General features: G+C 47.0%; 1 protein-coding gene across 3 annotated transcripts in view; it reads left to right on the top strand.

Moving 5' to 3' along the window:
- Positions 1-4,191, top strand: part of SLC2A9 (solute carrier family 2 member 9) — a 143,714-nt gene extending 139,523 nt beyond the window's left edge. For all 3 annotated transcript variants that reach the window (XM_081303941.1, XM_081303940.1, XM_081303939.1), the window contains one exon: positions 3,855-4,191. In XM_081303941.1, the coding sequence (XP_081160067.1) occupies positions 3,855-4,106 (252 nt within the window). In that variant the 3' untranslated portion in view covers positions 4,107-4,191. The remainder of the gene's footprint in view (positions 1-3,854) is intronic.
- Positions 4,192-16,302: the final 12,111 nt, after the last annotated feature.

Below are 16,302 nucleotides of genomic sequence, written 5' to 3'. Positions count from 1 at the left end.
AAAGGGAGTAGAAAAAAAGCTGAGATTTGTCTTTAATATCCAGGAACTTTGCCAAAATTGCCTTTTATTTTTAGCATAATTTGACATTATACCCTATTTTGAAAAGAAATGTTCTTCTTATAATCAGAGAATATGGAACATTTCATGACCATTTCTAATAACATAAAAGATATATTTTTTTCAGCAGAAGTAAAAGAGCTACAGCAATAGTTTTTATGTAAGAGGGGAAGGGAGAATGGGAAAGAGATTTTGCCTTGGCGGGAGGACCAAGCGGCTACCCCAGCAGTTCTAATATGCCTGTCATTTTCCCACTGCCTCAGTTGTCTTGGGAGCTCCCAGGAGGTCCCCAGGCCTTCAGGGGTCAGCTCTGACCTCCAGAACGTCCTCAGCTAAACCACGCCGGTAAAATTCCACTTGAAGCTGATTCAGGTAAGATTCCATTTGAAGTTCACTCACCTTGTGCAGATAGCTGCTTTGTTTTCAGTTCATGCTGGAGACGTTACTGTATCTCTTCCCTATTTGTGACTCAGGTATTCACTGTCTGGTGCCTTTTGAAAAGATGTCCTTAATTTTTTTAAGAAATTTTTTTTGCCTTTATTTATTTATTTTTATGGGACACTGAGGCTCGAACCCAGCGTTTCACAGGTGCCAGGCAAGCGCTCTACCAGTGATCCACAACCCTAGCCCCTGTCTTTAATTTTTAAGTAGCCAAATTGATCAATTACTCTCAGGATGGGTTACACTTTCTAAATTGTGAAAGTGTTTTTACAGAAATCCCCCAATGGGATTGTGCCCATGTGCTCTTGGGCAACAGAAGGCCCAATTAGTGGGGGTGCTTCCCGGGTCACATGATAGGTCGACTTTTTGGTGGAGGCAGATATAGAATCAAGGTCTGGTGGTGGGGAGGCAGGGTCCTTCCCACTCCAAAAGTGCTATCTAAAAACCACTTGCTGGAGACACTGGGCAGATCCTCCCTCCAACAGGAGCCCAGGAGAGACTGGCTCGCTCTGAAGCCCCTGGGCCCACGCAGGTTGCCGAGTCCCTTTGGGGTGGAGGAGGTGGCAGGAGGAGAGTAGCACGCATACCCTCTGCGGGAGCCCTTTTCATGGTGGCCTCTGCTGAGTGTGCGTGGACAGGAGAGGCAGGTACAGAAGCAAGACTGTGGCTTCTGGTTGCCCACCTGGGTTCGAATCCAGATGCAACCCTCACAGCTGGCCACCTCTGGCACATGGCCTGTGAGAGAAGGTGCCAGAGCCCTGCCTCACAGGTGCAGTGGGGGAGCCCCATAGGACCCCAGCACCCTTTGGCTGCCCCCCCCATGTATGCCAGGGAGGGCGTGGGGGTAGAACCCGCAGAGAGCGAGAGCCACCAGCCAGGCTGACCCGGCCCCAGCTGTCCACTCATTCCTCTGTGGCCTTGGACATGTCTCAACAGCACCCTGTAATCCCCAATTTCATCTTTCGTAAAAAGGAAATGAAGATAGCTTTGTCCAGTGTGGCCATGGAGATAATACCATGCAATGTCTGTAATATCGCTGGCGCGCAGTAGGTGCTTAAAAGTGCATTTCTCTTCTCGGATCATGTGCAATCACTACTTGCAGCAGTACTGGGCTGTTGCCTGATCATGGGCACAAAATTATTTCTAGCAAACAGATACCAACAAATGTGCGTCATCTGCCAGATCTTGGTGACTTCCAGCTCCTAGCTGGGAAGGCTTGGGGTCAGCCTCATAGTGAATCTTGCTCCTTCTGTCCACATCGCCCTTCCTGTCCTGCCCAGCCCTGGCCCTGACCTTCTCTCTCACCTCCAGGCTTGCAGGAGCTAAAGGCTGTGGTTTCTTTCTCCGGCTGTCCGTGGCCAGGCCTCAGCATGTCTTCTCATGTGGCCTTCCTTTCCAAGCATTGAGCACAGTGTGGCAAACACAGGCTCCGGGGTTAGGTGGCCAGATTGAAATATCAATTTTGCTGCAGAGTGTCCCACCTCCCACCCCCTCCCCCAGAAAAACCTAGACCAATGTCTTCAGCCCTCTTAGGGTCCCCATCTGTACAACAGCACCTGTACCCCAGGGTTGGGCGGAAGGTTGGGGGCCAGCAAGGCCCCGCTCGCAAGCCATCCCAGACCCCGGCTGCTCTGCACCAGCCTCGCCTTCTGCTCTCAGCCAGACCCTGGTTTCCCCACATCTTCACCCTGGAGGCTGCCGAGGCGGGGACAAGCATCCTTTCCTTCCCAGGATGGCTGCAATAGTCGTGGGTTCTTGACTAAATCCTGGGAAACAGAATGACCTGAGCAATACCCATCAGGTGTCTCGGGAAATGAAGTCCAACAGGCAACAACTATGTAGGTGGCAGAGAGGCCTCACACATCCCCACGGGTGGCCTGGGAGCCCGTCTGAATCCCAGTCCATTGTGAATTCAGTAAATGTCTACTGAGGTTCTGCTGTGCTGTCAATCACCCTTGGGATATAAGAAAACGTCGGAGCCTGCCCTCAGGTAGCTTGCCTCCTGTGGGGAGAGGGCTGATGAACAGGGGGTTCCCTACGATAGTGCCAAGGAGGGGTGAGTGCCGGGAGAACAGTGGATCCGAGCTGGGAGGGGCCCTTTAGACATGGGAGCAGAGAGACCTTTAAGCTGAGATGAAAGGAAAGTGAGAAAGCAGGAGGAGCAGCTGTCGCAAAGAGTATTCTGAGAAGAGGGCCGGCAAGGGCAGAGAGCCTGATGCCTAAGGAAAATCACAAGGGCCAGGAGAAAGCAAGAAGAGGGAGGTCAGAGAAGGAAGGGGCTCAGGGTCAGTAGGCCTGGAGGCCACAGCAAGAACTTTGGCTTGACACAGAGTGACTTAGGACATCATGGTGGGTTTTGAATGGAAGAGTGAGAAGGACTGGCTGGCCTCAAACGTGCAATCTTCCTGCCTCAGCCTCCAAGGCACCCAGATGGCAGGTGTATGCCAGCACCATTATGCTCATCTTACAACCATGGGAACGGAGGGGAAGAGTCAGACTCTTTGTCTGGTGGATCTGGAATGCAAGCTAGAGGTCAAGCTCTTCAGCATCATGCTAGGTTCCGATGAGAGATGTTTTTCAAATCAAAAGAACTAAATGAAATGGACTAAACTTCAGACATTGCTTTTTGTGATGCATCCCAAGACAGTGTCACTTTTCTTTGGATCAGTAGATAGTGTTGCATGAAAAAAGTCACATCCCTGACACCTAGAACCAGAAAGTCTTCCACTGCACAGACACCAGGAGCCACAGAGGTGACTGTGTCACTGTAAAACTCAGGGTCTAATCCAATCAGTGATTAGGACACATAAGATATGGCTACCTCCAATATTTCTCACTCCTGGTCTCCCCTATTTGTGCAAGACTGTCAGCATACTGGTCAGTGTGTCAGACCTTTTTGCATATTAGAAAAAATGATATTTTTTCTTGGCCTAAACTATGATCCATATTTTTCTTATGATCTGAGACATTTCTCTTCATCTTTGGCTTACCTGTGTCTCAGGTGCATAGCAGAAGAGGAGAGAGAATGTAACGGCAACTATAAATTTAAGATAATATTCAGCATTACATTTTGCTTTCGTGGTGATTCATTTTCAAATGCCTAATTTGCAAAAAGTAAATAAAGCCTGACATTTCCTCATCTTTACCAGAGCAGGGAGCTGGTTTATTCATGCTTCCTTTGGGAACACAGCAACACAGCGCCTTGCCTCACAGGGTCAGCTTTGCATGCAGTGTTGTGTCCAGGAATACTGACATTTGAGTGGGAGTCATGAAATGCAGCATCCTCCCAGAGACGGTTTTACAGCCACAGAGTTCACTGATAGCTCATATGATCTTTTCCCTCTGTCTTTCCACAGAGAAGTCTGGACACCTACTGTTTCCTAGTCTTTGCTGCAATATGCGTCATAGGTGCCCTCTACTTCTATTTTGTTCTGCCTGAGACTAAGAACAGAACCCACGCAGAAATCAGCCAGGAATTTGCCAAGAGAAACAAGGCGAGTCGGCCAGAGGAGACAGGGGACAGGGCCGTGGCTGAGAAGGCAAACGGAGGGCCAGGACTGCACGCCCCCTCCACGCTGGACAAAGGTGTCAAAGACAGAGCTGCCTAAGTGGACCCCCCCCCCATTTCAGGAAAGCATACATCTCCACATCTGGAGGGTTTGCACCTGGCTGAAGCCGTGCACCTCTTACAAAAAGCATGTGAGACTAAACAGAGCCAAATAAAGTGTCAACTAGAAATCTTAACTTTAGCCTGTTGTCACTCCCTTGGAGACCTGGGACGGTCAATAAATATTATCAGTCACCTACCATGCACCAGGCACTAGCTGGGCACTGACGCTGCATATGCAAGGTAATGCCCTGCCCTCACCTGCACACGCTCGTGTCTGACAAAGAAGGAGGAGAATCAAAGGATTGTTAGTAAGGTACCCTCAAGACTTGGGGAGGGGACAATGATATAGGAACATGCGACAGGAGTGGTTGGGGTGACAGAAAATCAAAAAACCTTCCAAAATAAGCGACCAAAATAAAAGAAGGTGACAGAAGAGGAAATTTTCTTACAGGATGTTACATTGGAAAAGATAGTAGAGCCACATTAAGAATTTTTTAAATAAAACAATAGGACACACATCATCTCCTGTGCTTCATTCTCCCTAACACGACCATTTTAATTTCCATACGAGCATGTCCATTTTGTCTACTGTTTACCCAGTTTCAATCGCAGGATACATAAGATACAACTGCAATCGTCTTTCTCTGATCTTCTATTTTTTCCACTTGATATTAAATCAAAGTGCATCATCTCAATTCCAAAGCCTTGCTCATGATCTAGTTTATCCACAGCTGTGACCTTTTTTAATAGTTGTTTTTCAGACACTGAAAGATAATGCAGAGTGATGAGTCAGAGAAATAGACATTTCTGGGAGCTTCACCCCACAGGCTTTGGTGCTTTGCTGAAAGGCACCGAACATTTACAGCACCCTAAATGTGTGCACAGATCCAGAAAGAATCTCTAGTCAAATTGACAGGTCCCCTTTCCTAAATCCTGCCCAAGTGTTAAGGCTTAGGTCCTTGTCTTTCTGTTTTACCTATTCCCTGTATTCAAGCCATGGGGGCTGGCATTTCTTCCTTTTAGGTGGCTGAAAGAAAAGTAAGTCTTTCAGCTACTGGCTCTGGCTAAGATGAAGTAAGCACACGCCACCCCACTTCTCTCACTTGTTAGAACTAAAAACCCTGGACAGAACCATAATTCAAACAGGAGCACTCTTAAAAAACTGTAGCAAGCAAATGGAGGAGGGAGATCAAAACCAAAGCACAGCTAATGTGGCCGGGAGCTCTCTACAATTCCCCTCCCATGTTTCCTGGCTCACACTCCAGGGCAGGCCAGTTCCCAGAACTGCACAATCAGCATGGACAGCAGATGCTCCAGGAGAAACCTTCCCTGTGTCCCTGTCCAGAGTGAAGCAAGAGATGAATTTATGGAAGAAAAATATGGACCGAGGCTAAATTGCTAATACGGTGGCAGCTCTCGTGACCATCGACCTACCCAAAGAAAATCCTTCTCTCTGATATGAGGACCTAGAAGAATGGGCCTCTGTGGGCCAAACAGGGTGGAGAATGCGTGTTACTTTCCTCTCTTTTGTTTCCTATTGATGCTTCAGCCTGACACAGACAACAAGGAGGACGAAACCTTGAGTGTCAAGCTGAAAGACCAGGAGAAGTGAGAACTGGGAAATGGAGAGGGAAGGGAAAATCATGGTGAGGAGAGAATAAAGGGAGTCCCTGAATCTATGTCAAAATCCTGGGCTCATCTGTAAAACCCACATGCCTAAAAATTAACTGCAAGTAATAGGTCAAAACCTTTGAGAATCAAAATACATCACAGACACTTTCACAGTTTCAGACTCCCAGGTGGTACCCACACAGAGCAGACCCAAATAGTTCTACCAGTACATTCAAAATTAAACTGAAATTGGACTCACAGTCCACAGAACGTGGGTGAGGACTTTCAAAGATAATTAGCAAAACAAGTTTGCCTGTTTTAAAATGAAGTTGTCCAGAAGGTTTTAATAGCACCTCATGTATAACACTCAAAATATCCAAAATATAATCCAAAATTACTAGACGTAAGATAATCTAGAAAAACCTTACCAAGTCTCAGAGTAAATATCAACAGGTGCCAACCCCAGAATGACCCAGACACACTAACTACTCTAAAGTTACTATTATAACCATGTTCTGTGAATTGAGGGAAAACAACTCTGGAAATTAATAGAAAAAATTAGAAGTTCTCATCAAAGAAATAAAAGTATATTAAAGAAATAATAATTGAAGACTACCCAAATGTGGTGAAAGACATTAATTTACAGATTCTAGAAGGTCAGTGAACTGATTCAAAGAAAATCAACCTCAGACACGTCATAATCAAGTTGATGAAAACCAAGTTTAAAGAAAAAAATATCAAGAAGGTGAAAATCAGCACATTACATACAGTGACAAAATGATTTGTATGATTATAAACTTCTCATTAGAAACTGGCCAGGTGATACTGGAACAATATTTCAATGTTGTTTAAATGCTGAGAAAAAGAACTATTAATCTAGTTTAAATTTTTAAAAGACCCATCTCTATGCTCTTTCTAATAAGCCCACACTAAATTCAGTGTAGATAGGTTAAAAGTAAGAGTAAGAAAAATATGTAGCAGGCAAACATGAATAAAGGAAAACCAGCAGGAGTGCTTGAGTTTAGAAAAAGTAGACTTTGGAACAAGGAGAATTGCCAGTCAAAATGAGGGAAATGACGGAGTTAGAAATGGGTCAAAGCACAAAAGACATAAAAAGTTTAATTGTGCATAGACTCCAAAGCAAACTTCAAAATACATGAAACAAAAGAAGATAGAACAGAAAGAAAAACTAAACCAAAATTTGAAGACGTCAGTGGTCTCTCTTTGTGATCAATAGAACAAGCAGGAAATAGCAAGGCCATAAAGGATTCAAGCAACACTGTGAAACAGCTTTATCTGATTGACATTTGTAGAACACTCCAAATAACAACAGTGAAATATAGATAATAGTTCCATTTCCATTTGAAGAAACTGAATTCATAGCTAAAATTTCCCAACAAAGAAAATTCCAGGTCCAAATGTTGTTACTGGAAAATCTTTCCAAATACTGAAGGAAGAAATCATACTAATTCTACATCTCCTCCAGACAAGACAAAAGGGTGAAATGCTCCCTAACTCACTTTATAAAACTAGCACAAACCTGATGCCAAAATCAGACCAAAAAGAAAGCAGTATGGGAAAATAAAACCACGGGCTGATATCCATCATAAGCACAGGCACAAAATTTATCATTAAAATATTAGCAAATTGAATCAACCACATAAAAAGAATAAAACAATGGTCCCCCCCTTCTCCATTGAGGATGTGTTCCAAGACCCCTGGGGGATGCCTGAAGCCACAGATGGTACTGAATCCTAGACTATATGAGTACTGAATCCTTTATACTGTTTTTTATACCATACATACAAAGATTTAATGCCTTCCATCTTACCTAAGCTCTCATCATGCACTGTGGCTGTAACTTTTGCACTTTGAGGTACAACAGAATCCTAGCATGAATTTCTCTTGTTCACAATTTAACAGAAGAATTGGTTCTTACTGTGCATCTTAGCAACCTCAGCATATGATTTTTTCTTCCTTATCAAATCAAACACTTTTCCATTTTCATTTGAAGGAAGGGCTTTATGGCTGCTCTTTGGCATATCCAAGTTATCAGCAACGTGACTCTTGCACATTGGTGCATAAAATAGGGGTTATTTGAGCACAAGGATGGTGACACCATGACCACAGGCCTGATGGCTGGGGGCTACAAGGTGGCTCAACCATGGGTAGCATAGAGAGCATGCTGCAGCACGGATGAGGGGGTGATCCAGATCCCAGGGAAGATACAGAGAATGGTGTGAGGTTTCTTCATGCACTCAGAAGGCAAGTAGCTTGAAACTCACACTTTTTTCTGGAATTGTCCATTGAATATTTTTGGACTGCAGTTGATCGTGAGAAACTGAAACCACAGAAATTGAAAGTGTAGGGTAAAAAACCTCAGATAAGGGGTGACTATGTATACAGAGCTTTAAATTCATATATCTTACCTGATTAAAAAAATCTGAACTAGAAAATAGTCTTCGATTTTTAGAGGAGAAGTAAAAATGGTTAGAGAAAAGAAGTTTTCTGTTAGTAGAAACAGCAAGAAGTAAGACATGGTGTCAGATGGAAATGAAAGGCTTGCAAAGAATGTCTCAGGACAGATACACATCCATGGTCCAGGCTCATCCAGGGAGTACAGACACTAGAGGGACCTCCAGATACACGGCCTCTGACAACGAGGTGACAAAACAACCCACAATCCACAACCCCAGCTGAGTGTTCAGTTTGGTAAACTTTGCACACAATGCAGCACTGGAAAGCAGTCACTCAAAATAGTGCCTAGCAAGTCGTCATGGGTTAGTCCAAGAAAGTGACATGATTGCCCGCCAATCTCCAGTAAGCAAGTAGGGAGAGCAAAGCCAGCAGTTGTCCAGACTTGGCTTCTGGCAGAAGGGATTGGCTGCTACTCTTACAGACCTGGTTGGTGTCATCAACTGTCCCCACAGCAACTGGGGAGCTGAGATTATCTTGAGAAGCAGAGGATTTCGTGGACCAAAAATCTCCCTGTGTTCTATTGTTTGATGAGACTGAAAGTGGGATGTGTTTTCCCTATAAAGTCCTCCCACTTAGGAAAGGGCACTCATTTCCCATCATTTACAGTAAGGAGGACACGTGTTCCAGAGCACTCATGTGAGTGCGTGTTAAGCACACGGAACATTGCTTTCATATTACTGTGGCATCTGCCTGCTCTGGGCCTACTTGGAAAAGTGAGGAACACCCCAGGGTGTCAGAGGCCTTGCCTGACTCTACACTGTCCCCAGCCTACATGGCACCTGACTCATTGCAGGTGCACAACAAATACTGGTCGAATAAATTAATGAATGAGCAGGTGGATCACAGGCTGAACAACAAACACCCAAGACATCCAGGGCAAATCCTCAGAAGCTGCAAGTATGTTGCCTCATGTGGCAAAGGGAACTTTGCCCAAACGGTTAAGCAAAGGATCTTGAGTTGGGACGTTAGCGTGGATCATCCGGGCAAACCCAATGTCATCACAAGTCCTTATAAAGAGGGGTGCAGAAGGTCTAATTCAGAGAAGGTGATGAGCCAGAGGGGGAGAGAGAGATCTGCAGACCCTGGACTGCTGGCCTGGAGGGTGGAGGGAGGGTCATGAGAGGAGAACGGCAAGTGGCATCTACAGAATGGAAAGGGCAAGGGGCCAGTTCTTCCCTAGGACCTCAGGAGGCCTGCAGTCAGCCAGCGCCTCCCCAGGAGTGTGAGATAATGTGTGTCGTTCTAAACCACTAAGAGAGGGTGGTCTGTTAATTTTTATTTTTTAACTTTTTGTTTTGAAGTACTTTCAAACCTATGGAAAACTCATAAAAATAAGACAAAAAATCACCAGATTTCCCAATATTTTTACATTTTATTTTTTTCAATTTTTATTATAATTGACAAAAATTTAGAGTGGTCGACCTGATGCTTTGATATAAGTACACATGTGAAAGGGCAACCACCGTCCAGCACCTCAGCGTACCCGTTCCACACACGTTGTACTTATTCTTTTCCCTTTGCCAGCGGTGGCCACACTTAAGGTCTAGCCTTGAGCCGACTCTCAGCTGCATCATTGTTAATTGCTGTCCCCAGGCTGCTTAGAGCTCCAGAACTAACTCACCTTGTGTAACCAAAACATCACAGCTTCCAGCAACCAGCCCCTGGTGACCACCGTGCTCCTCCCTGCTAAGCACTGGGTTTGTGGTGGCATCTGACAGCGGCCATAGGAAACCAAGACAGATGCCCCCAAGCAGTCACCTCCATGGTGGGTGGTGAGCAGGCGCCCTCAAGAAACCTCACTGGGTGTGAGGGGAAAACCGGGGGAAGGCTTCTTCTATCTTTCTTCTGACTCATTTTACATGAGGCAAACCCCGTCCCTGCCCAGGCCAGCATTACAGAGATGGCATGTCTCAGCTCCTTCTCCCCGCAGACACTGGGGGAAACTTCTCTTCCTCCTCTCCTCAGAGTCCCGGGAGTGCTGACTTTTAATCCTGCACCTCTAACATCGTTCAGTCTCTCAATAGCACATAGTAGGCACCAGAAAAATCTGTCTATTTGGAGGAATGAATCAAAGGACAGGGGTATAGTTCCCCCCACCCCCCGCACATGACATCGAAGGCCACACCCGAGGGTGTGGGCAGTGAGCTGGACGGGCCCTGAGGACTTCATGGGCAGAGCCGCCCTCCAGCCTGGGCTTCTGACAGTCACGACTTCTGTCTGAGCTGCTCTTCTCTGGGGTTCCTCTTACTCATGAGGAAACCTAAGCTTGATTCCTACAGGTCATGCCAGGAAAGAGCCCGAGGCAAATGCAAGCATAATTCTTCAGACACTCGGCAAGGGACTCCCCAGGAGCCCAGATGCCTCAAGGTGAGAGTCCCTCCGCAGCAGCCCTGCGGGAGGCATGGAGCTGTCCGTGGTGCTGACCCAGGCTGCTTCCTGCCTGAGAACACTGACCTCTCCGAGTCTGAGATGATGCTTTCTTACTCTTGCCTATGGTGCTGGGAGCGACCTGTGGAGCAAGTGTTATTGGTCCATCTGATCGAGTCCAAACCCTGTTCTTCCGGCTCCAAGATCAGCCAAGGCCAGCGCCCCCATCCCTACCCCCATCCCTACTCTGTTTCCCTACATGTGGGTACCACACTTACATATTAACCCCTTCCACAGCCTGACACCTGCTGTCCTTGTGGTGGACGACTGTCACATTAGTGGCCTTGCTGAGTCATCCTCCTGGTACTACCACCCATGGAAAATCCATGACCACAGTGTCTCTAGACTTGGTTACACGTTTCTTTATCCATGGATACATCAAAAAAGGTGACCCAAGCAGAAAAGTATCATCAGTGTGCTCTAGAGACTTTCCTCTTAGATGTTAATGCTGCTGTGTGAGCCAACTCAACCCAGCTCCTTGAGGATGGCAGACCACAAGTGAGAGGCCCAGGATCTCCACAGTCCCAGCTGAACCCCGATCCAAGGGACCATCCAGTTGAACATGTCTGTATAAGAGACTCCATAGAAAGTAACAGAAGAATCACCCAATGGATTCCCAGAATTACAAGAAATAATAAATCACTGTTGCTTTAAGCCACTTACTTTTGGCATAGTTTAATAGCAATAGGTAGCTAAGAAAGACCCACTACTCATGATTTCTGATTACATTTTTCTCATTATTAAGTGAGTTCCTTAGCACTGTTCAAAGCCCAGATGCCCAAACAAGAGCAGAATCAATATTCTCTGGATTAATGGCTTCTTCATTAATCTCCCAAACATTTTGAGCACCTAATGTATGCCTAATAAGATGAAAAATAAATGAAACCAAACACAACCTTCAAGCAGTTGAGAAAATGGAAGCCAAGCCATTGACAACCATCCTGCATTTCACTTTACCTGGAGACTGACTTGCTCCTTCTTTTCACTTGGATAACTTCTACTCATCCTCCATGACTATGCTGAGGAGCCCCTGCCTCCGGAACTCTCTAAACTCTTCCCTTGATTTCCTTTGTCCTTGACTTTGTCCTCTGCCTGACTCTGAGATCCTTCAGTACATCAGGTTTATCTCAGGACCCCAGGTGCCTAGGACCTGGTAAGGGCTCATTACATATTCACCAAACAAGCGAACACCATGACACACATATGGGCAGACTGAGGTGGGAATCCCTGGAGGGGAGTGAGCCTGGCCTGAGTGGTCAGGTCAGGTGCCTCTGAATGGAACCTGAGCCACATCGCAGATGAGGACTAGGCCTGAGTCACACTGAGAAGAAGGAAGGAGGACTTCAAGCCAACAGGCTGAGGACAGGGGAAGGAACAGGCAGGTGGCCTGTGCAGAAAAGGGCAGCCAATGGCTTAGCCAGACATGGTGACCATGAGGGTAAAGGTGGGAGACGAAGCTGGTCACTGGCTCATGGACATTGTGAAAACCAGGACTACCAACACCACTTGCTAAACAATCCTGGGGCAAAATCTGCCCCACGTCTTCCATCCAGGGCTGAACATGAGTCTATACCAAGGACACCTGATTCTGTACTGCCACTTAGTTGAATAAGTGATGAGACTCTGGAAGGTCAGATGATTACAATCAGTCTTCCTCTCACTCTGCCTCCACTGAACATTCATTAGCTGGTTGTGAACCCCAGAGAACAGAGGTCACACTGAGTGACAGAAACGCAGCAGCTGCTCACATTTTAGGCATTCGCTGTAATTTACACGAAGAGGTGGATGTAATTATCCTTATCAGAATAACTTCCCCTGGCAAATTTGTACATTAAGTCAAGTAAATTTCTTCTCATTAAGTCACAGCATTTGGGGACTACAGTTTGTCTCAGCCAAGAACTAGAGCTTAGAAGTAATAAAGAAAAAAAAAAGAACTTGGGTTCTCAGCAGGAAGTGTGGGTGGTGACAACAGAGGCAGTAGTTCAGAAGTGTGTTGGAAGCCCAAACCTCCAGCGGCTCCGTGATGGTGTGCCTCTTGAATTTAGAGCAGTCCTAAAACTGCGGCACTCCTCAGCTCTTCCTGCCTCGACATTTGGCAAACTAGGAATGTCGCATCCATTCAGACCCAGAAGCAGACAAGGACATATGAAAGAAGACATGTCCCGAGATGGGAGCAGGTACTTCAGGAAGGGGCTGATAGTGTCCTCCCAAGAGTGAGAATGAAAATCAGTGTTTATCCTGGAACTGACTCCGGCCAGCTTTGCAAACAATCTGCCACGCCCGATGTCCAGGTGTGGATCTCACTAAGATTCCAATCGGCCCTACCAGGTCACATATGTTTCCCTGAGTGACAGTGGCCGGGAGGACAAGTTGCTCTTGTTGGCCAGCCCGGAAAGTACAGCCAGCATGGTCCGGGGCACGCTTCAGTCTTCATAAATGATGACCAGGTGTGAAAGCCTGAGATAGAGCTCAGAACGTCAAAGGGCACTGCCCATTGGCCCCATAAGGACGAGGATGCCCTGACCTGCAGACTCCACCTGACTGATTGCTCCTTGTTTTAGAAATGAAAGCAGGACTCCCTGAGCCTGGTGCCAGAAGTCACCAACATTGACACCCATTAGCTCACGTCCCTTTTTCTCATTCCATGACCTCTTGACCCTTTGGCAGTGTTCTGATCATAATTTAGTTTCCAGCAAACTGGTCAAACCAATTTGAACTCTGATGTTTCCTAATGATTATATTTTATAGAAAATTATCATGGCTGATATATATATATATGTCCCTTGTGAGACTAGAAGCTATGAGTCCTCTCCCAGTTTGACTCTTTCTCTGGTATTAAGACAGAACCACCCAATCTTGAACTTTCAACCTCCAAAACATGAGCTAAATAAATCCCTTTCCTTTATAAGTTATACAGCCTCAGGCATTTTGCTATAGCAACAGAAAACAGACAAATACAGGTGGTCAGAGAAGAATAATACAACAACATGAAAGTGTTACCCATAGGCTGAAAGTATCCACCAATAAAATAGAATGGCTGAACAATATGACCTTGTCTTCAGGCATAAGCCCAGCTGGGGAGACTGCTGATTCACACATCATGTGAATAAAGGACTTGATGGGTGCAGACAGGTCAGCATTCATCCATCAGGACAAGTTAAAACCATTAACAGTAATAGCAGCACCTATAATTTATTGATACTCTGATAAGTGCCCCAAATGAATCATCTCTTACCCTGTGACAGTCCAGCCAGTGTAGGTATTAGTCTTACTATTTAAGCACTGAGGAAACTGGGATTCCCTGAGGATTGAGATAATTCATCCTAGATAAGATGAAAGGCCAGAGCGCCATGAGCCCTGCGGATGAGTTGAAAGGTTGTTAGGGATTTGCTCAGCTGTGCTTCACTTCTTCCTCCTCCATCTGGCCACTCTGTCCCCTTTTGCTGCCACAAGACATGCAAGAGGCTTGAGACCGGGCTCCCACTGGTCAGCAGAGCATTTCCGTTTGGATGGAAGGACAACTGGCTACCACAGCCAGCACCACTCCCTCCAGCCCTCACTAATCAGGTGCTGGGCTGGGGACAGCAATATGGAGACCAAGGACCTAGCTACACCCACCGTGCCACCACCTTAAGGCAGGACTATTTACTGGGGATTTCCCAGAAGACGATGACACTGAATACCCCTAAGCCCTGGGCTGATGTGCATGCCACCATGCCTCATGATCTCCAAAAAGTGAACAGGTTTCCCCACAGGGCAAATCAGAGTCCTCCTTGGCATGAAGCTCACACGCCCTTCTTTTCAATAGCATCACAGACCTCCCAAGAAAGACCAGTCGGCCCCCACACAAAGGGCCCTCATGTCCAGCGCATCAGTGAAAACCCTGGCATCTTGTACGAGAAGGAACTGGTGCCTCCCAGGATGGGTCCAAGCCGATGCTCATCTTTTGTGTGACTGGACAGCAGCACTGACCCCAGTCCAACAGGACAAGGGGAGAGATCTCCTCCCAGAGTCACACGGCTCACCTCAGAGCATGCTGCAAAAGGAAGAGACCAAACCTCTCAGAGACTGGACCCATCAGGCTTCCTGCTGCACGTGGAAGAGCTTTATCTGTGGGTGCAGGTGCTAGTGGAAGAATCGTGGTGGTACACGCCTATAATCCCAGCACCCCCGGAGGCTGAGGCAGGAAGATTCCAAGTTTGAAGCCAGCCTTAGCAACTTAGCAAGGCCGTGAGTAACTTAGCAAGACCTTGCCTCAAAATAAAAAAATAAAAAGGGCTGGGGGTGTGGCTCTGTGGTTAAGCACCCCTGAGTTCAATCCCCAGTAAAAAATAAATAAATAAACAAACAAATAAATAAGGAACCATACTTTTAATCTCAGGCTGTAGAAGGGGTGTAAGAGGCAGCACCTCCTCATAAACTGGACAGGACTCCCAATTAGGGAACTGCTGGCGGCTGATAACTGCTCTGCCAAAGAGCATGCTCCAGCAGGAACTGCAGCGCCAAGCTCTGCCTCGGCCTCCCTGCGCCCTCCATTAACTCCAAAACCATGCGGGAGAACTCGGTGTGGGGGCAGCACCGGGGATACGGCAAATGCAAAGTGCCCCCTGTTAATGAACTCTGGTGATAAAGGCAGCCAGGGGAACCCATTCAGTGGGGGAGAGTGTTGGCAGACAGCAGGGCGTGGGGCACCAGGGAGCTATGGCAGAGCCCCAAACCAGAGACTCAAGAAGTCTTCCTGGGGCTGGGGATGTGGCTCAAGCGGTAGCGCGCTCGCCTGGTATGTGTGCGGCCCTGGTTCGATCCTCAGCACCACATACCAACAAAGATGTTGTGTCCGCCGAGAACTAAAAAAAAAAAATAAATATTAAAAAAAAATTCTAAAAAAAAAAAAGAAGTCTTCCTGAAGGAGGGGCCTCTCGCTGGAAGGAGCCATAGATGAATGAGGGGAGGGCCGGGAGCCAAGGCTCACAGGGAGCTGCAACAGGGGCTCTATGGCAGGGACCACTGTGGCCCATGAGGACACACCTGTGGTGGACCGCAGGATGTTTCTGTGGTGGGAAGATGGAGTAAGATTCTAGACTCAAGCACCAGGCAGGACCTTGAGTTCCCTTTGGAGGAATAAGGGCTTTGTGCTAAAGGCAAGCTGCTCCCTGGGATCCTGGCCACCAGAAGCCCTGGGCAAGGGTGGCTTGAGGGGGCTGGGGATAGAGCTCAGTTGGCAAAGTGCTTGCCTCGCATGCACAAGGCCCTGGTTCAGTCCCCAGCACCACACACAAACACACACACACACACACACACACACAAAGAGTGGTTTGAGGGTGAGATGAGTCTAGGGAAACCTTCACACTATTCGGTCTCCTGGGGAGTATCAAGGCTGATTAGCATACGGCAAGCTGTGAAGAAAGCTGTTAGCTCTGTCTCCCTTCTTCCTAGACCTACAGACACCCCACAGGCCTTCCTGAGAAGGCTGGGGAATCCCAGGACCTCGGGAGACTTGGGATGCTTTTGAAGCACAAGAACCCTGTGGCTAGGTGACTGTGGTAGAAAATGTCCAGCATAAAGGGAGTGGCCCTCTTGTGCCTCCTCTGGGTTTCCCCAGGCATGTTGCCAATCGCACATGCTATACATCAGGTGACCGGGGCTTCCACAGTGTCCCCCCTTCCTTACCAGCTGCA

The sequence above is a fragment of the Spermophilus citellus genome (assembly GCF_964194105.1).
Source record: "Spermophilus citellus genome assembly, chromosome: 8".
Classification (NCBI taxonomy): domain Eukaryota; kingdom Metazoa; phylum Chordata; class Mammalia; order Rodentia; family Sciuridae; genus Spermophilus; species Spermophilus citellus.
This window is presented reverse-complemented; position numbering and strand designations above follow the sequence as displayed.